General features: G+C 50.8%; 1 protein-coding gene across 3 annotated transcripts in view; it reads left to right on the top strand.

The window, feature by feature from the left end:
- LOC146060553 (uncharacterized) overlaps positions 1 to 20,516 on the top strand; it is a 335,594-nt gene that overhangs the window by 243,161 nt on the left and 71,917 nt on the right. The window contains exon 9 of one of the 3 annotated variants that reach the window (XM_083174187.1): positions 12,278 to 12,426. The exons of the other annotated variants lie outside the window; for them this stretch is intronic. Coding sequence (XP_083030313.1) covers positions 12,278 to 12,426 — 149 coding nt within the window. The remainder of the gene's footprint in view (positions 1 to 12,277; positions 12,427 to 20,516) is intronic. 3 annotated transcript variants of the gene reach the window in all.

The following is a 20,516-nucleotide window of genomic DNA, read 5'->3' as shown; positions in this document are numbered from 1 at the left end:
TGGGGGGCAGGGCAGTAACAGGGTAGTGGGGGGGGCGGGGCAGTAACAGGGTAGTGGGGGGGGCAGGGCAGTAACAGGGTAGTGGGGGGGGGGGGGGGCAGGGCAGTAACAGGGTAGTGGGGGAGCAGGACAGTAACAGGCTAGTGGGGGGGGCAGGGCAGTAACAGGCTAGTGGGGGGGCAGGGCAGTAACGGGGTAGTGGGGGGGGGGGCAGGGCAGTAACAGGGCAGTGGGGGGGGGCAGGGCAGTAACAGGGTAGTGGGGGGGGGCAGGGCAGTAACAGGGTAGTGGGGGGGGGGGGCAGGGCAGTAACAGGGTAGTGGGGGGGGGGGGGCAGGGCGGTACAGGGTAGTGGGGGGGCAGGGCAGTAACAGGGTAGTGGGGGGGCAGGGCAGTAACAGGCTAGTGGGGAGCAGGACAGTAACAGGCTAGTGGGGGAGCAGGTCAGTAACAGGCTAGTGGGGGGGGGGCAGGGCAGTAACAGGCTAGTGGGGGGAATGTCAGTAACAGGCTAGTGGGGGGGACAGGGCAGTAACAGGCTAGTGGGGGGGGGGGGCAGGGCAGTAACAGGCTAGTGAGGGGGGGGGGGCAGGGCAGTAACAGGCTAGTGGGGGGGGCAGGGCAGTAACAGGCTAGTGGGGGGGGGGGCAGGGCAGTAACAGGGTAGTGGGGGGGGCAGGGCAGGGCAGTAACAGGCTAGTGGGGGGGGGCAGGGCAGTAACAGGCTAGTGAGGGGGGGGGGCAGGGCAGTAACAGGCTAGTGGGGGGGGGCAGGGCAGTAACAGGCTAGTGAGGGGGGGGGGCAGGGCAGTAACAGGCTAGTGGGGGGGGGCAGGGCAGTAACAGGCTAGTGGGGAGAGCAGGGCAGTAACAGGGTAGTGGGGGGAGCAGGGCAGTAACAGGGTAGTGGGGTGGAGCAGGGCAGTAACAGGGTAGTGGGGGGGGCAGGCATAACAGGGTAGTGGGGGGGGGGCAGGGCAGTAACAGGCTAGTGGGGGGGGGAAGGGCAGTAACAGGGTAGTGGGGGGGCAGGGCAGTAACAGGCTAGTGGGGGGGGGGCAGGGCAGTAACAGGCTAGTGGGGGAGCAGAGAAAAGCTGGTGAATGGTAGGTGCCAGAGGTGGGGGATGTAGGTGCCAGAGGTGGGGGATGTAGGTGTTGGAGGTGGGGGATGTAGGTGTTAAGGAGCTCACACAAAGGAATACTGTATAAGCACTTAATTTCGCGGGTAGTAATTTTCGCGAAAATGAAGGAATCTGCGTTTTCGCGAGTGGAAAATTTCGCGAATAATTACCGGTCGCATCCCCCATAGGTTTCTATGGGGGATGCGAAGCTGCCCGATGTATCAGCATCGGGCAGCCCGGCATCGCACCCCTGGGCTATCGCCATTCTGATATGGCGATAGCCCATTGTAGCCTATGGCTACACATCGCACTGCCGAGCGGGGCAGTGCGGTCAGAGGGGTCAGCGCATAACCGCGCATGCGCTGACTCCCCGGCTTCCGGGTTAGGGCTTCGCAGGGATGGGCTCCTATCGGAGCCCTGTCCCTGCGCCCCCAGAATGATAAATCCCTGCGGTATCAGATGATACTGCAATGCGATGCCCGGCGTTGTCATCACGCCGGGATCGCTATAGAATGATAAATGCGCCCTTTAGGAGGGAAATATTTCGCGCGGCTTTAATTTTCGCGATTACGGAAGGCTCGCGAAAATCTCGAAAATTAAAGCCGCGCGAAAGAAGTGCTTATACAGTAGTCAATTCCTCAAATAATAAATATATATATATAATGAAAAAGTGGAGCGCTATCACAAAAAATTATCAACCAGTTTGTTAAAATATTAGGTTCTTTTGTAGTTTCATGGCGGCAGCTTACGCTTCGTTTGAAGCTACGCTAATAGTGTAGCCCCACGGCTGCCTTGTGTCACTAATGTAGGACTGGGAGGGTTCGTGTGGTGCTCAGGAACCACTCTAGGACTCACAGAGGTAAGGTTACATCCTGCTGGTTTAATGATAGAAGGTTCATAAGAAAACACAAATAAGGTAGCGTCCCTTTAAGAAACAAACTGGCGGGGGGCGTGGCCTGGCGCGCTTGCAGAGTGGACGTGTCTGCCCGGAGCTCCCGCTATACCTGGAGTTTTTTTATCCCACAGTACCTTTTCTGCCCGCTCCGGACTCCCCTCTCACCTGCTACCCGTCACCCCTGTGCCCCTGCCGGCCTCGGTCCGAGGTTGCGGAGCCGGGCAGCACTTTTAAGTGCTGCTGCGGGTTGCGGCCTGGTCCGAGATCTGGAGCCGGGGCCTTGAGTTTGGAGCCGGGGACGGAGCGCCGCCACGGAGCTGGACGAGGGGCTGCCAAGGTAGTTGCCCTCCTCTCCCCCCCAGCCAGTCAGCGCCACTACCGGCCGCCCGTCGGCGTGAAGCTCTGACATCCCACCACCCGCTCGGTGCGCGTCTTGGCACCGGAGGCAGACGCAGGGAGCCAACACCCGCCGCAGCAAGCACAGATCCCCCTGAGGTCGTCCCGGGTGGTGAGTTATCTCTACTGAGGTGGGGCTCCTGCTTGCTCTCACCCCAGCGCTGGCTGTGGCTGGACCCGGCCATCGCTGGGCCTTACTTGTGGCCGCCGCCATCTTCCCTGCGGACTCCCATCACAGCCTGTGGTCACTGGCAGCTGCGGCCCCCAAACCACTACCACCTACTAGAGCCCTCACTTGCCAAACGCACACCCTCTCCTGCCTGGCCTGCGGTGCACAGCCCCGCCTCCATCCCTACTGTGCTCCGGGCCCCATGTCCCCACCCCGCTGGGTATAGAGGCGACTCTTTCCCCCGGGGACACCAGCTGTCTGGGTGCCGCCTGGGTCATCCCCCCCACTGCTCCCCCTCCTCAGGTCTCCCACGCTAAAGCCTACCAGCGGGGCCTAATGTGATCGCCAACACTTCATGGCTGCCACTCCGTGACGACTATAATCTGCTCCCCTATGTGAACCTGCATCTACTGCATAAACCCCTGGAGTGACTGATCCCCATTCCACCGCTATAAAAAGTGCCTGTTTCCACCATGCCCCCAAAGAAGCCCAAGGAGGGGGTCCTTACCAAGATCAATATGCCTGCTGGGAAACCCTCACAGGCCCCTCTACTACAATCAGCCCCCTGAAACAAGTGTTCGGCCCCCCGAGTGTACAAGCAGAGTACAGTCCCCCCTCTGGGATAGCGGGCATAGATGCTGAATCCAATGAACCGGTGACAGTGAAGTCCCTCTGCCAGGTCTTCTCGGCATTTCAGTCACGATTGGCGACAGAACAGACCAATTAGAGAGGAAAATAGAGGAACTGGTCACATCTCACAATGTCTTGGTGTCATCGTATGACCGCCAGCAACTCGAGATGGAGCATTTCAAATCCAAAATGGCCGATCTGGAGGACAGATCCAGGCGGAACAATATTAAGATCAGAGGCATCCCAGAGTCGGTGACCAACACTGAGCTTGAAGGCTATGCCACAGCACTGTTCCGTCGGCTCCTTCCCTCCGCTGACCCCAAAGATCTCCTAATTGATCGTATCCACCGCCTACCAAGACCCAAAGCGATCTCGGCCGACCTGCCTAAGGATACCCTCCTCCGGGTCCACTTCTTTACAGTAAAGAGCGTCTACTGAAGGCAGCCCGCGATGCAAAAACAAAGGACACACTTGTTGGCCTCTAAGTGTTCCAAGACTTCTCCCCTGCAACCCTAGCTAGCAGGAGGGCGTTTGCCCCTATCACCCAGGCACTCCGCAATCATGAGATCCGGTACCGCTGGGGGTTCCCGGTGAAGTTGATCATCACCCATGAAGACACCACATATACTGTATCATCCCTAGATGCCGGAATGAAGCTTCTGCTAGAATGGGACATTTCCACCACTGTACCCCAGGGGCAACAGCGCCCACAACCCCTTTGCCCGGAATGGGCCGACACCTTATGTCCGTTGCTCATATACAGTCATTCCTACCTAATATCTGTTACCCATGCCACAGACCTCCACCACCTCTACACTGTGGGTCGAGGCTTTAGCGATCAGTTTTTATTACCTACTACTGGTGCAGGGCCTTTAGCATTGGGTCCGCGCTGCTCACTGTTTGTAGCAGCACACTGTTAGCGTGTTTAAGGTTTCGGTTCTCTTCATAGATTATAGCTCCCCACTGGATGGGGTTCTCCTTTTCTCCTTTCGTAACTTAGTTAGATGTATGTACTGTTATAACGTGTCTCTATGTTGCTTTTCCCCCTGTGTTCCTCAGGCGGACTGTATATATAATGTTCTGTTTAGTTAACAAGTCGTTACTGGAGGGGTGGCCTAGTCCCCTGTCCTCTTCCCGGGAGATGCCAGGCCACCACCCCAACCTCTCTGTATACTACTGCATGAAAACTCCTCCTTTTTCCCCTGCAGTAGTCATGCGGGTCCTAGTGTATGACCCTTCTGTTTTACCTTTCCCTATACCTCTCCTCCTATCTTTACTCTGTACTCCCCCCCCCCCCTCTCCACCTTCCCCCCATAGACTGCATACCTTCCATCTTACCCCCTCTCTCGCTTACCCTTTCATGGATGTATTTAGAACTCCCCTGCATTTTATAATGCCCCGCCATGCCTAAGTTGATTTCCTTAAATGTTAAAGGTCTGAACTCTCCCCATAAGCGCAGGATGGCCTTGACATATTTCCACAAACAGAAGGCGGACATAGTGGCCATCCAAGAGACGCATTTTGCCTCGCCTCATCCCCCCACATTTAGGGACTCCAACTACCCGACCGCCTTTTACGCCAATGGTCCTTTTAAACGCAATGGTGTTGCCATTCTCTTTAACCGACAAACCCCCTTTATATTTCACTCCCAGACCGCTGACAAAAATGGCAGGTATTTGATCATAACTGGCCTATTAGAGGACAGGCTGACTACGATCGTCTCTGTCTACACCCCCAACACAAATCAAGTGGCCTTCCTCCGCAAGCTCTTTACTCTCGTACAAAAAATCACAAAAGGCTCTCTGATACTATTGGGAGACTTTAACCTGGCACTTGACCCCCGACTGGATAAATCCCTCCTTCCCTCCAGCCATCAATCCCACTCAGACAACCAATCGTTAGCCCTTCGTAACCTACTTTTAGAATTCGACTTGTATGACACTTGGAGAACAACGTACCCCACAGGGCGGGAATATACCTTCCACTCCCAAGTTTACAACACTTACTCGAGAATTGACTATATTCTCTGTGATAAGTGGTCCCTCCAACACTCTGCAGGAGTTGATATCCTCCCCATAACGTGGTCGGACCATGCCCCCGTGGTGTGGCATTGGAACTTTCTGTCCTCTAGAATTCCCCCTAGGTCTTGGCGTTTGTTTCCCCACCTACTAACAGACCCTTCAGCCAAAAGTACCATTCTAAAAACAATAGAATCATATACGTATGTCCAACAATAAAGCGACAGACACCTCGGTGACCAATCACTGGTGCGCTTTCAAAGCGGTTACCAGAGGGGCTGCTATCCAGGCTGGAGCAACTCTGAAGCGTAAGGCCATCGCAACCCAAAAAGCCTTAGAGTCCAAACTACTTGACCTTGACACTAGAAATAAGTCGGCCCCCTCTAACTCCCTAAAGGCGGAGCTGGCCTCAGTACGAAGTCACCTCCAGAAAATGCTCCTTGCCCGCACTCAATCGGCTTTAAATAGAATAAGGCACAGGTTCTATCTAGCTAGCAACAGGTTGGGCAGAATGTTAGCCCGGAAACTGCGTGTCCAACATGCTAGAAACCGAAAAAAATATATCACCTCCCCTAACAAAGAGAAAATCCAAAATCCTAAAGACATTGCTAACCAGTTCGCTGACTACTACTCCAAACTATAAAATCTCTCCATGGACACTTCCACACCACAGCCCACCTCCACCTCTATCCATAGTTTCCTAGAAAACCTACACTTCCCTTCACTTTCCCAGGAACAACTTGACCTTTTAAATACCCCATGGTCCCAGCTGGAGGTCCAGTCGGTCATAAAGTCACTCCCACGCAACAAAGCACCTGGACCAGATGGGTTTATTACAGACTTTTACAAGTCCTTTAGTGACGTGCTCTCCCCCTACCTCACAGACCTGTTCAACGAAATCTCCTCGGTAGGGCACACCCCCCCAGAACTGTTAGAGGCCAGAATTGTTACCATCCCGAAACCCGGTAAGAACCCAGCCTTGTGCCAAAACTACCGTCCAATAGCCCTGTTGAATAGTGACATCAAAATCTTTGCCAAATTAATAGCATCCCGAATTAATCCCTACTTACCCTCGCTGGTACACCCGGACCAGACGGGGTTTGTCCCAGGACGTCAAGCCCCGGACAATACACGGAGAGTATTTAACTTAATAGATTCATTGTCTGCAGATCAAGATCTTCTCCTCATCTCACTCGATGCCGAAAAGGCATTCGGCCGACTTAACTGGCAATACATGCGGGAAGTTCTATCTTGCTTTGGTTTTAAGGATCGGATATTGACATCAATCATGTCATTATATAGCTCCCCCTCGGCCCGGGTGTTCAGTAATGGTTTTCTCTCCTCCCCCTTTAATATCACCAATGGCACAAGACAGGGATGCCCACTCTCACCCCTAATATTCGTCCTTTCCATTGAACCATTAGCTATGTCCATCCGTAACAACCCCAACATACCTGGTCTTCGAGTGGGCCCCACCAACCATAAACTAAGCCTCTTTGCGGACGACGTGCTACTATTTGTGACAGACCCTATTCATACACTCCCACACATCCACGAGACATTAGACTCTTATAGCGCTGCATCCTACTACAAGCTCAATACATCCAAGACTGACGCATTACCGATCAACCTTACAGACCACCTTCCCTTACTGAAAACCACATATACCTACAATTGGCAGGCCACCTCTATAAAATATTTAGGCATCCACATCCCTTCTAATATGACATCTGTATTTGATGCTAACCTCGCCCCCCTTCTAACCTCCCTTGCATCACTAACCAGATCATGGTCGGCATACGAAATTTCATGGATGGGTAGGATGGCAGCATTTAAGATGTCGCTCCTGCCCAAACTAATGTACCTGTTTCGCACAATCCCCTATATTTTCCCTAAGAAGTCCATGCAACAAGCTACCTCTATTCTGACGAAGTACATTTGGTCATCTAAAACCCCCGCTATTGCCCGCTCCAAAATGTCAATTCCAAGGGCATTCGGAGGACTGGACCTCCCACACTTGTTTCAATACCAAACAGCTTGTCTCCTTGCCCCATCTTAACATTATTTTGAAAGCCCCTCACCTAGGACCTGGGTGGATATTGAACAATATCACTCCCCTAATATTCCTCTCTGTGACCTCCTTAAGATTCCTAAACACATCAGACCCCCATTACCCTCCCTTCTTCCAACGACTTCCGCTACTTTATATGCATGGGACCAATTACTTACCTCCCTACGCGCCTCATCTTCCCTTATCAATACTCTCCCTATTACTACCGTGTCTAGGCTAATTCCCAACCTCAACCTGTCCCTCTGGAAACATAGTGGGATCACTTCCCTGGGGGATGTAGTAGACGCTAACAAAATCCTCTCCTTCTCTTTCCTCCAGGAAACATACTCTCTTCCTCCTCACGAGTACCTCCACTATCTGCAGGTAGAACACTGGTATAACTCTCACTTCTCCAAACGCCCCCCCCCTGTACCCCCGCCACCAGACGGTCCTCTCACGACCCTCCCTGACACTCTCCAAAGGGGACATCTCCTTTTGGTACGACACCCTGATAACCCCTGTAGAGTTCACTAAAACATCTGCACATAGAAAATGGGAGGCGGACCTGGGCATCCAGCTCTCCGCCCCCCAATGGCGTAAGATCTTCCTATCCTCATACACAATGTCCCGTTGCCTCAACCACTCGGAGATGCATATCAAACTGATCAATCGCCTCTACCTAACTCCAGATCGCCTCCACACCTTTTGGCTAACATGCTCAAATATGTGCTGGCGACAGTGTGGACATATAGGTACCATTTATCTTATATCTTTTGGTCCTGTCCCAAACTTAGGGCATACTGGGGTGAAGTCTTTAAATTGATCTCTGAAGTGATTCAGCTAACCCTCTCCCCTGACCCCCTCCTAGCCCTATTCCATGTATATCCACAGGATCTCCCGACAGGGAAAACATATGTCTTAGGACACATCCTCATTGCAGCAAGGGCAAACTTAGCTCAGCAGTGGAAGCAGCCTTCTCCCCCCCCCCTCCTTCTTCAGGTTATTCTAAAGACGAACCATCATTTTTCACATGGAGACCGGCTTTCAACCCTACTCTCCCAAACCCTCCTCGCCCCACTCAAAGTGGGCTCCCTGGTCCACTTACACAACTGTGAGGGAGGGCTCTAGATTCTTTCCCCCAATCGTGCCTGGTCAATCAGCTACCCTTAGTCTGAACGAACCCCCTGATTCAGACCCTCCCTCCCCCCAAGTCCCTATTTAGGGCTGTTAACCCTTGGTTTACGGTATAATTGATTTTGTGTTGATATACCTCTGTACAGCTCGCTCTGTGTAGCGACATACTGTGTTTGTTATGTCTATGTGTAAAATTCAATGTGTAAAAATCACTGTTCTATATTGTCCTTGGTCCAGAATGCAGTCTCCCCCACCCCCCCCCCCCTAGCTACCCCCCCTCTTCATTTCTGTACCCCATATAAAAACTTGTGTTAATAAAAATTTATTGATGGAAAAAAAAAAGAAACAAACTGGCAAAGCAATAGTGCTCTAATACCTCTTAGAGCCGAAGATAAACTGAGAGTCTTATAACTGAAGACCACGCCCCTGGGCGTATAGTTAGGGAGGAGTCTCTGGGAAGTAGGTGGAGAGATGCTGGTAGAGACAGTACTTGTGGCAGGACGGACAGGTTACTGTAAAGAAGTTGAGATGACGGTAGGACTGAAGACTAAATGGAAGAAACAAAGGGGCAGATGTATGAAGGGTCGTTATGGGGGAGAAGGGGTATCAGCGCACGTTATGTGCACTGATACCGCTTCTCCCCCATGTATGAAGCAGCCAGCGTGCGGTACAGGACATATCGGCGCTGCTATCTTCGCCAGCATCAGGCTGGCGAAGCCCTATCTAAACAGCAGGGACAGCGCTGTCCCTGCTGTCAGCTGCGCTGGGGATCTCGCGTGAGTAGCGAGATCCCGCGCATGCCCAGTGCAGCCGGCCGGGGGACAGGAGACAGCGCATCAGTGTAAACTGATGAGCTATCTCCAGGAGGGGACATCGCCGGAGGGGGGAGTTAGCGCTCTCCTGCTTCGGCAGACAAGATGTTAATACCTCTTGTCGGTCTCCCCTCCTCGCTAATGAGGCGAAGCAGGAAGTATTATAGCGGCGCGATAAGCGCTGCTATAATACATCTGCCCCTAATTGAGATGAAGTGTGACTGAGGTGATGGCTGCAAAGAGTGGATGAGGATGGTACAGGGGCCCGATTGACCCAGCTGGCGGAGTGGTGGCGGACCACTGCGAGGTACTGGCGACACTCAGCAGGTGGATAGGCTGAGCCAGGAACGCTGACAGGTCTGGACTGGAGAGGCTGTGATTGGATAAGAAGATTCCAGGATCGACAAGGACTAACAGGCAAGGGAGCAGGAATGAGCCAGGAGTCTTCAGCTGTGGCTAGCTAGAAAGACTTTTTGCGCTGACACTGGTTTGCTCTAGACAGCCTCCCTAAATCCCTAGGGAGCAACTGTGTGAGGATCCCGGGGTCATGCAGCTGCGCCGAGCGACTTATGCTTCCCGCATGGGCCCCAATTCCCTCCCGAGTACCAAAGATCGCACAGAAAGACCACAATAGCAAGGTACAACCACACCTTTATTACATAAAGACTAAATCAAACATGTAAACCGTAACCACACTATGTACATATATATATACAGGAAGCATTAACATAGAACACAGTTATGGATAGACCAATATGACTAGAACCACACTATGTACATATATATATATATATATATACAGGAAGCATTAACATAGAACACAGTTATGGATAGACCAATATGACTAGAACCACACTATGTACATATATACACAGGAAGCATTAACATAGAACACAGTTATGGATAGACCAATATGACTAGAACCACACAAAACAAGAACCCCTGCCCCTATACCGGGAATATCCACCTCAGGGAATACTTGCGTCTGCTGGATGTTGGTCGCTGGGAGGGAGATGATGATGATGATGATGATAATGATGTCATCCTGCGCCAATCACTACTCCTGGGAGTAGGGCACCCTGGAAAAGTCACCCAGCTCCAGCTGGCACACTTAAGCCAGGCACCTGTGATTGCTCTTGTGGGGGCAATACGCTTGGCTGCGTTCCCATCTACCAGCACCAGGCGGACAGGCTCTTGGTTCCTGGCAGCCGCCTGTCCTCTGCAGTTTCTCAAACCCAACCAACTCCCAAAACCTTGTGCGAGACCTCTTGAAAACTGCCGAAACTCCCAGGATGCTCTTCTCACCTGGTGACCTCGTAGAGTGCCCTGATTGGTAGGATTTCAATCCTGCTCTTAGAACGTGTCTCAGAGCCATATGGAGACCCCCTGTGGCTTTGGAGACAGGTAGTCTGCAAGGATCCCTGTATAATGTGGCGAGTGCAGCGAGCCACCGAGCCCGAAGCGTGGCGAGCGGACGCGGATTACATGTAAGGTCATCCGCATCCCCTCGCGCTCGCCACACTTTATAAAATCAACTCCACGCCAACGTGGATAGTGGGGGTATGAAAAGGTCGAGAAGATACATAACGCGTCCCACATTGCATTGCCACGGGGAGCGCAAGCTCCATTCCACGGGGCGCACAGATGTCTCTTGCGCACGCACCCCTGGCGGGAGCCGGCTGCTTGCGGGGGCTGGCGACAGAATCGCCAGCCCCACATATATATATATACCTGCTCTGTATACTATATATATATATTAGATATGATAGATATTTTTACAGGACTCTAATAGGCTATTGGAGATGGGGGGTTAATAGATTAGTGTATGTGTGTGGGGGGGGGGCAGTAATGGAATGGTAAGGGGCAGGGCAGTAACAAGCTAGTGGGGAGCAGAGCAGTAACTGGTTAGTAAGGAGGCAGGTCTGTAACAGGCTAGTGAGGAGGCAGGTCAGTAATCGGCCAGCTAGGGGAGGAGGCAGGTCTGTAACAGGCTAGTGAGGGGACAGGTCCGTAACAGGCTAGTGAGGGGGCAGGTCCGTAACAGGCTAGTGAGGGGGCAGGTCCGTAACAGGCTAGTGAGGGGGCAGGTCCGTAACAGGCTAGTGAGGGGGCAGGTCCGTAACAGGCTAGTGAGGGGGCAGGTCCGTAACAGGCTAGTGAGGGGGCAGGTCCGTAACAGGCTAGTGAGGGGGCAGGTCCGTAACAGGCTAGTGAGGGGGCAGGTCCGTAACAGGCTAGTGAGGGGGCAGGTCAGTAATCGGCCAGCTAGGGGAAGGGGCAGGTCAGTAATCGGCCAGCTAGGGGAGGGGGCAGGTCAGTAATCGGCCAGCTAGGGGAGGGGGCAGGTCAGTAATCGGCCAGCTAGGGGAGGGGGCAGGTCAGTAATCGGCCAGCTAGGGGAGGGGGCAGGTCAGTGGTAGGCCAGCTAGGGGAGGGGGCAGGTCAGTGATTGGCCAGCTCGGGGAGGGGGCAGGTCAGTAATCAGCCAGCTAGGGGAGGGGGCAGGTCAGTGATAGGCCAGCTAGGGGAGGGGGCAGGTCAGTAATCAGCCAGCTAGGCTAGGGGGCAGGTCAGTGATAGGCCAGCTAGGCTAGGGGGCAGGTCAGTGATAGGCCAGCTAGGGGAGGGGGCAGTTCAGTTATAGGCCAGCTAGGGGAGGGGGCAGGTCAGTGATAGGCCAGCTAGGGGAGGGGGCAGGTCAGTAATAGGACAGCTAGGGGAGGGGGCAGGTCAGTAATAGGCCAGCTAGGGGAGGGGGCAGGTCAGTAATCGGTAGGGGAGGGGGCAGGTCAGTAATCGGCTAGTGAGGTGGAGAATCAGAGAAGGTTTAGTGAGGGGCAGGTACTAGAGGGGAGAGGGGTAAATTCAGTGAGCATCAGGCTATTGCTATAACAGGTAAGTGTTACTCGGGGTAATTATTGCAGCACTCAGTGGGGTGAGAGGGTGAGTTATCCGTCAGATCACCCTTATCTTATGTATCGCCCATAGTGAATAATCTCTGTGGCCGATATCACAGGTCTCTAATTACAGTCTCGGTAATTACTTCACAGTGACGAGAAGGCCGAAGGAAAGAAGACGCACAAGGGCCTGATCTTCCACTCGCCTCTTCTGGAAGGGGCGCCTGCAAAGTACGAGCTCCAGCTCTCCCGCTTCCTGGCCACGCAGTGCATGCTGGCTGCCCGGATGGACTTCTTCTCAGGTGAGCGTCCCGGGGCCAGTGGCTAGTTTGGGCCGCGGCACCCAAATGGGTAGCTTTGTAGCAACGTTTCAACGCCTCACATAGGCAAATCAATCACACCCATTTCCAGTAAGAAGGGCGGATCCTGGAGAGATGACGTCATAGCATAGCCCAAATATAATAATTTGTCAAATAATACACAAATTACCACAAAATAGCAATATGTATACATATATACAGTAATACAAACATAACATGTAGACAGGGAATAATACATTATATCAATACAATGTTACATATAGGTTGTCCATAATAAACCTGCTCCCCATGGGAGTTGGGATGCACAGTGTGGGGGATGGGAGGTGGGATGCACAGTGTGGGGGATGGGAGGTGGGATGCACAGCATGGTGGATGAGAGTTGGGGTGCGCAGTACGGGGCGTTGGAGGCACAGTAGGTGAGATAAGGGATGGAATACACAGTGTGGGGGATGGGGTGCACAGTACGGGGCGTTGGAGGCACAATAGGTGAGATAAGGGATGGGATGCACAGTGTGGGGGATGTGTTCAGGTGCACAGTGTGCGGAATAGGGTGGTGTAGCGCACAATGGAGGATGGGGTGCAATAGGCTGAAGTTCTGCCTACAGTGCCACTAAACCTTGCACCGGCCCTGGGTATAAGACATAACCTGATATACCTGTATACAAGCCTATATAAAGTAATGCACAGGGAATACAGCGCATGGCCGTGTAGTGAGCGCAGATAGTACTGTACTAATAGTACTACTACTACAGGTTGAGTATCTCGGGACCGCGAGCATTTCGGATAAGGGATTTTCCTCTACCTCCCCCATGGCAGCCATTACCTGTGGGTTCTTTCCCTGATTGGGTAGCATTTGGAAAGGAAAAAGACGCCTCCTCCATAAAAGGCTCCTCCTCCTTCTCTCTTGTGTCTTTTTTCTTCTCCCTTCGGGTAGCAAGAAGATGGTGGCTTACCCCTGTGAAGACTGGTCTGATCCCCGCCGCCGTCCTGGGCGTGATGGTGGGGATGGATTGCTGGGTAACCCCCGGTAAATAGCCTCTGTGAGCCGCATGCTGTCCCCAGGTGTGGGAGGCTACAGGCGGTGGCGTCCTAGGTGGTCAGCGGGAGCGGCCATCTGTCCGGGTGAATCAGCTTGTGAAGCCGGGTGGACGTCTACACTCGTGGTAGGATGGCTTGGCACACACGTGCAGCCGCGAGTGAGTTATGCAGGAGTCGCGCGGCTCAGGATGATGGCGCGGTCGGGATGCGGCCAGCAGAGAGGGTGCACGCGGCACAGGAGACAGCCAGCAATGATGACGCGGCCGGCCACGATTGGAGGAAGTGGCCGGCGCTCCTATATGACGCGGCGGAGACGCTGCACACACACTATACCACCAACGAGTAAAGGAGATAACCGCAGAGCTCCCGTTACCATTGGCAATATCTGCACAGCAGAGTATACAAAGCAGTGGGCAGTTTTTTCTGCAAGTAGGAGCACACGGTACCACGTTGCGGGGTAAGTGTGGCTTCTTTATTTCCTGGAATTATGGTGATGTCTGGTACTAAGCATATGATGTGTTTTATTAGACTACTTATCCTTTAAGATGGAGGAGGAAAAGAGGCAGACCACGCAAAAGTCAGGGTAAGCCACTACTTAAAGATTTTGGTTTCTGGTGGAACAGTGGTTTTTAGTCATTATAACGCATGTATTATTATGCAGGTCGCACAACAGTAAAGAGAAAGGCGAAGTTAAGGCCAGACATAAGAAATTGCACATAGCGAAGTGTTTAATGTGAAACAAGTCTTTACCAGACAAGCAGGTGGGTAGCGTTTGCGATGCATGTAAAGCTCCACAGCAGATACCCTTGACACAAATGTCAGGGTTGGTAGACATGCTTATAACAGCTCTTGCTGGCACGTTTGTGACTAAGGAGGACTTAGCGAAGATTACAGGAAAAGGAGTCGTTCCAGGATGAGCGAGGGCTCTGCAAATTCTGGAGATGAGGCAGGAGGTTCGACTGGGGAGGCAGCGGACGAGGCAGATGATTCGGCTCTGGACAAGGCAGAGAGTGAATTTAGTGCAGATATGGTGGAAAATTTACTTTCTCTTATACATAAATCTCTTAATATAGAGGATGCGCAAGAAGAGTTAAAACTACAGGAATTACTCTTTAGGGATAAGAAGAAGAAGGGTAAAACCTTTCCCCTGTCCCAATCATTGAAAGATATGGTGATAGACGAATGGAAGCATCCCGATAAAAGGGCTACGGTTCCAGCGAAGATGAATAAGATGTATCCCTTTCAAAAGGATCAAATATCCACATGGGACGAGTTACCAAAAGTGGACGCAGCAATTGCGAGGATTTCAAAGAAAACAACCTTACCACTAGAGGACCCCAATATATTTAAAGATCCTATGGAGCGACGGATAGAACTAGGACTAAGGAAGCAACACCTTACAAATGGTGCAGCGCTGAAACCAACGGCTTCAATGGCCATTACATCTAGAGTACTGAGAGAATGGTGCCACCAATTAGAGGCGGACATGCTGGATGGCATAAGAAGATCAGACTTGCTTAAGACCATGGGTCCTCAAACTGCGGCCCTCCAGATGTTGTGAAACTACAAATCCCAGCATGCCTTGCCACAGTTTTAACACTCCCTTATAGCAAAACTGTGGCAAGGCATGTTGGGATTTGTAGTTTCTCAACATCTGGAGGGCCGTAGTTTGAGGACCCATGCTTAAGACGGTTCAAAATGTTCAATTAGCGGTCGAGTTTTTGTGTGAAGCTTCTTTAGACTCAATGAGACTGGCAGCAAGAGCCAGCGCGATGGCGGCGGTAAGCCGTGGGCGGCCGACATACAATCAAAAATAAATTATTGTCGCTTCCCTTTCAGGGAGATTACTTATTCGGGACTCAATTGGATCAAATTATCACTTAAATTTCAGGGGGAAAATCCATCTGGTTGCCCCAGGAGAAAACAAATAAGAAAATTCTGGGAGCCAGGACTTTTAAATACCAACCTCAAGAGTTTAGAGAAGCGAGAAGTTACCGTCCAGGTAGAGGCTACAGAAGAGGTAATTGGCTATCAAGGGCAAATTTTTGTACCCAGAGGGGTAGAGAGAATAGGTTCGCCACCAAACAAAATCCGCAATGACACCGAGCCCCAGGCGGTAGGGGCCAGGTTGCTAAAATTCAGAAGCACCTGGGAGAGGTCCACCACAGACAGGTGGGTCCTCGAAATTATAAAGACCGGTTACGAGATAGAATTCAAAAAGCTTCCAGGGACATTCTTCACGGAGTCTCCAATACCAAGAGATCTGGTGGAAAAGGAGGCATTACTGTCCAGTTTAAAAGACATGATAGACCAGAAGGTGGTGGTGAAAACACCACAATCGCAAATAGGAGGCGGTTGGTACTCCCGGTTTTTCGTGGTTCAGAAACCATCGGGGGGCTTCAGGACGATATTAGATCTCCGGAAGTTAAATCCGTTTGTGCACGTAAAGTCCTTCAAAATCGAGTCCGTAAGAAGTATGTTACCGGACTTAAAAGAAAATGCATACATGACCTCTATCGACCTCAAAGATGCCTATCTTCATGTTCCCATATGCTTGAGTCACCTGAAGTATCTAAGATTTTCTGTCAAAGGGGTGAGTTACCAATTTACGGCACTCCCATTCGGCCTACCCACATCGCCCAGGACATTTACCACGGTGTTGGTCGTGGCAATTGCAAACTTAAGACGAAAAGGAGACAAGAGAGTTGGCAGCAGAACACACCAGAGAAGTACAACAGTACCTGTCAGAATATGGCTGGCTTATAAACAAAAAGAAAAGCCAACTGGAACCATCAAACAGAATAAAGTATCTGGGGGTAATACTGGATACGCAGTATCTGAAAGTCAGCTTAACACCAGAGAGGCAACAGAAGATGGTCCAGTTGATGAGTTCTATGTTGGAGAAGTCAATAGTCTCAACGGAAGTGTGCATGAAGATGCTAGGGCTGATGGCTTCGGCCTTGGAAACTGTACAATGGGCGAGATTACATACAAGGAAACTTCAGAGGTGTTTTTTAACCCAATGGAACGGCAACAACAAGGATCTGACACAGAAGATCATATTGTCGAGAAAAGCGAAAGAAGACCTAAAGTGGTGGTCAAGCAGAGACAGATTGGAGAGGGGAAGATCAGGTGGTAGTTACCACGGATGCCAGCAGGGCCAGTTGGGGGGCAGTATGCGAAGGTCAGACAGCCCAAGGACGATGGACAGATTAGGAGAGAATGATGCATTCCAACCTCAGAGAAATTAAGGCGGTTCAACAGGCATGCAAAACCTTCAGAGAAAAACTGATGTACAAAGAAGTGATCATCAGATCGGACAATCAAGCCGTTGTATCATATATAAACAAGCAAGGGGGCACTCGGAGTTCAAGTATGATGCAGTAAGCAGAAGGGCTCCTGGTTTGGGCAGGGAAGGACAACAGTATTGCAGATGGTCTGGGCAGGACTATGTGCCTACCAGGAGAATGGGGCCTAAACAGAGATGGACCTGATAGAGAAATGGGGCAATCCTTAAGTGGATCTCATGGCAGAACAGGAAAGTCCACAGGTACTTTTCAAGGTTCCAGGATCCACAGGCAGAACAATGGCATGCACTAACAGCAGTATGGCCGAGACAGCTAGTCTATGCGTTCCCTCCCTTTCCAATAGTTCCAAAGTTCTTAAGAAAGGTACAAAGGGAAACCGCGACCGTGATTGCGGTGCTACCTTTTTGGCCCAGGAGGTCCTGGTTTACTCAGTTACTCCATCTTGCAGTGGATGGGCCATGGAGGCTGCCACAGAGACCAGACATGCTGGTACAAGGCAAAGTACAACAGCATCAGCCGGTGGCCTGGAATCTGACGGCGTGGCTACTGAAACCAAGACGTTGTTAAGCAGAGGTTTTTCTAGACAGGTGGTGGACACCTTGCTTAAAGCTAGGAAAGCTACCACATCTAATACTTATTATAAAGTCTGGCTAAGATATGTTTCTTGGTGCAAAGAAAAAGAGATAAGACCCGAGCAAATATCGACGATATTAGATTTTTTACAGTGTGGTTTAGAAAAACGATTGGCAGTCAGTACACTGAAGGTACAAGTGTCAGCACTGGCAGCCATGCTTGACAGTAATATAGCAGATAATCATTATATTCAGAGATTTCTTTAAGCAGCAAGGAAGATAAGACCCCGGTTTCACCAACCATTGGCACCATGGGACCTGAATCTGGTGCTGAATGCACTTACAGAGGGGCCATTCGAGCCCTTGCAAGAAAGTTCACTTAAGATGCTCACCTGGTGGCAATAACGTCAGCCAGAAGGGTATCGGAACTGCAGGCATTATGGGTGGAAGAGACGTTCATGAATATGTTTGAGGATCAAGTAGTGCTGCGCACAATTCTAGCCCAAAGTGGTTTCAAGTTTTCATGTTAATCAAGAAATATTTATACTAACAGAGGGCAAGGACAAAGGGCAAGCAGCATCGAAGATAACGATTGCCCGATGGATAAGAAGTTGCATTGTGGAAGCCTAAAAAGCAAGTAATCAAGCGCCCCCAAAAGAGTTAAAGGCACATTCGACGAGGGCAGTAGCAACCTCTTGGGCAGAGAAGGGTGCAGCTTCCATTACTGAGCTGTGCAAGGCTGCAGGATGGGCCTCGGTACACACCTTCGCCAGACACTACAGACTAGATGTCATGGCGTCAGTAGATGCAAAGTTTGGACGTAAGGTATTGTCTGCAGTATTATAAAAAAAAAAAAAAAAGATTAAAAAAAGGGCATGTTAATTAGGACCGTGCAAGTTGCAATGTTTATGTTCGGGTTCCCAGCCCAGTGACTTAACTGCTGGGGTATGACCCACAGGTGATGATTATCAGATTCTTACCTGATAATATGTTTTCCTCTACTCTACCGTGGCAGCATAGTTCCCAACCCGGTATTATGTTGTTATGCAATTAGCTGTTTGTGTTTGAGAGCTAGAAAACAGACACACACAAGAGAGAAGGAGGAGGAGCCTTTTATGGAGGAGGCATCTTTTTTTCCTTTCCAAATGCTACCCAATCAGGGAAAGAACCCACAGGTGATGGCTGCCATGTTGGAGTAGAGGAAAACATATTATCAGGTAAGAATCTGATTATTTTCTGGTTTTTGGAATATAATTTTTTTAACATACTTACCTGGTCCCACGACGGCCTTGGGGATCTTCTTCAGCGGACCCAGGGGCGCATTGGGCGAGTTTGCTCGCACAGTGCACTCCTGGGACCGCTGAGTAAGTTCCTGAAGGACACCTGGGGACTTGGTGAGTATAAAAAAAAAAGGGGTGGTGGTGGTGGGGGGGTTGGGATATTTCGGATAACAGCTCTTCGGATACGGGAGACTCGGCCTGTATTCATTTTGCCTGAACTTTTGTGACTGTATTACCACAGGGAAGTCTGACCATGCCTATGGGGCGGTCTCTAAACTAGAATGCTGTTCGTACTCCTGCTCCCCCTGCCACGTCTGGTACCTCTCTGATGGTTCCGTCCCCGCCTACTCGCTCTGAACTGACCCCCACAGGTGATCCCCATTCCTCCTTTTGATCAGATCCTTCAGGCCATTGTTGCTTTGGAAAGACAGCATGGTGGGGTGCAGCTGGGTGTTTGGTTGATTTGAAGATGAAGGAGCGAGTTGGGTCGTCTGATCGTCGGATCTCTGCCATGGTGGACCACACTGCGTCTGTGCCAGGGCAAATTGCAGCACTCTCCGCTGAAATGGCCATATGTTATTCAAAATGATCTGGCCTAGTGGGTGGGCTTAGGAAAAACAACCTGTGCCTTGTAGGCCTTCCGAATTGAGCTGATGGATCTAGTACACACGGTGCGATTGGCACTAAATTTTCTTTCGATTTTGACTAAATAGTCAAAATCTAACCAAATTCTAATGGTGTTAAGCTGCATTCGGTCCCGAATTGTACAGAAAAATAGACTTTGCAGACAAGACTACATAGTACGGATCTGTACTATATAGTCAGAATCAATCTCGATCGATTTGCAAGGCAGCCGCACCGGGTGTACGCCCCTTAAGATGTTCCTTAGAAAATGCCTGGTGCAGCAGAGCCCCAGGCGTTTATTTCTTACACAAAGCTGTGACATTAGGCCATCTGCATGGTCCCCTCAAGTTGGACAGCCATTTGGTGACCGTCTGTTCTGATTTTGCCTTGGATGTGCAGACGAGCCCCTCTAGATTTCTTCCAGTTGAACACAAGCTTCGTGACCAACAACTTCTGCAATACCTCTCATATTCATGTGGCGGTGGATGGTAGTGGCCTCCTCCTCTTCAATACTCCTGCTGAGGCCGGATCATGGCTGGAATGGTGTCTGCATCATGGATGTACCTTTGTGGGCGTTTCTGATCTCGTTTTAGCCCGGGGGACTCACAATATGTTTTGGGTTTTTTTTTTTCTTTTCTTTTTTTTCTCATGTTAAGCTATTATCTTTGGAAAAGTGGAGAGGGAATGAGTAATTACAAATTTTTGGGAGTTAACGGCTCATTAAATTCATAGGAGGGCCATGCTAGTGATGGCTTAGTTACGTGCCCTTTCTTCTATCCTTAGGTCTGGGTTTGTTGCTGCCTTTCCTCAAGTGGCATTGCTGCTCATTGATGTAAAGATTTTGGCAAATCTGTTGACTTGACTGGCTTAATTCTATCCCTGATACTGTTGTACACCCTGATCAAGGCGGTTTATGCCTGGTAACACCATTACCCCAAATCATAGGTTATCTCTTCTGTCATATGCCAATTGATGTCCCTGAGATGGTGGCGGTCTCTCTCTCTCTCTCTAGATACTGACAAAGCCTGTGACTGAGTAGAGGTGTCTATGGGAATTCCTGCTTTGGTGTGGATTTTATCCTCATTTTGCTTGGGCCTCCTCTATTCTTTTTCGGCACCCAGAGTGTTGTTATACCCCTTTCAGACATACACAAAAATCCTGGGATTTTTCATGTGCACCCGAATATTCCCGGGACTAGCGTATGTCTAAATGTTTTAACATTGGCTAAAAAAAGACATTAATCCATCGAG

The sequence above is a fragment of the Crinia signifera genome, chromosome 1 (genome assembly GCF_055691185.1).
Source record: "Crinia signifera chromosome 1, ASM5569118v1, whole genome shotgun sequence".
Classification (NCBI taxonomy): domain Eukaryota; kingdom Metazoa; phylum Chordata; class Amphibia; order Anura; family Myobatrachidae; genus Crinia; species Crinia signifera.
The sequence above is the reverse complement of the archived record's forward strand: the minus strand, read 5'-3'. Positions and strand labels throughout refer to the sequence as shown.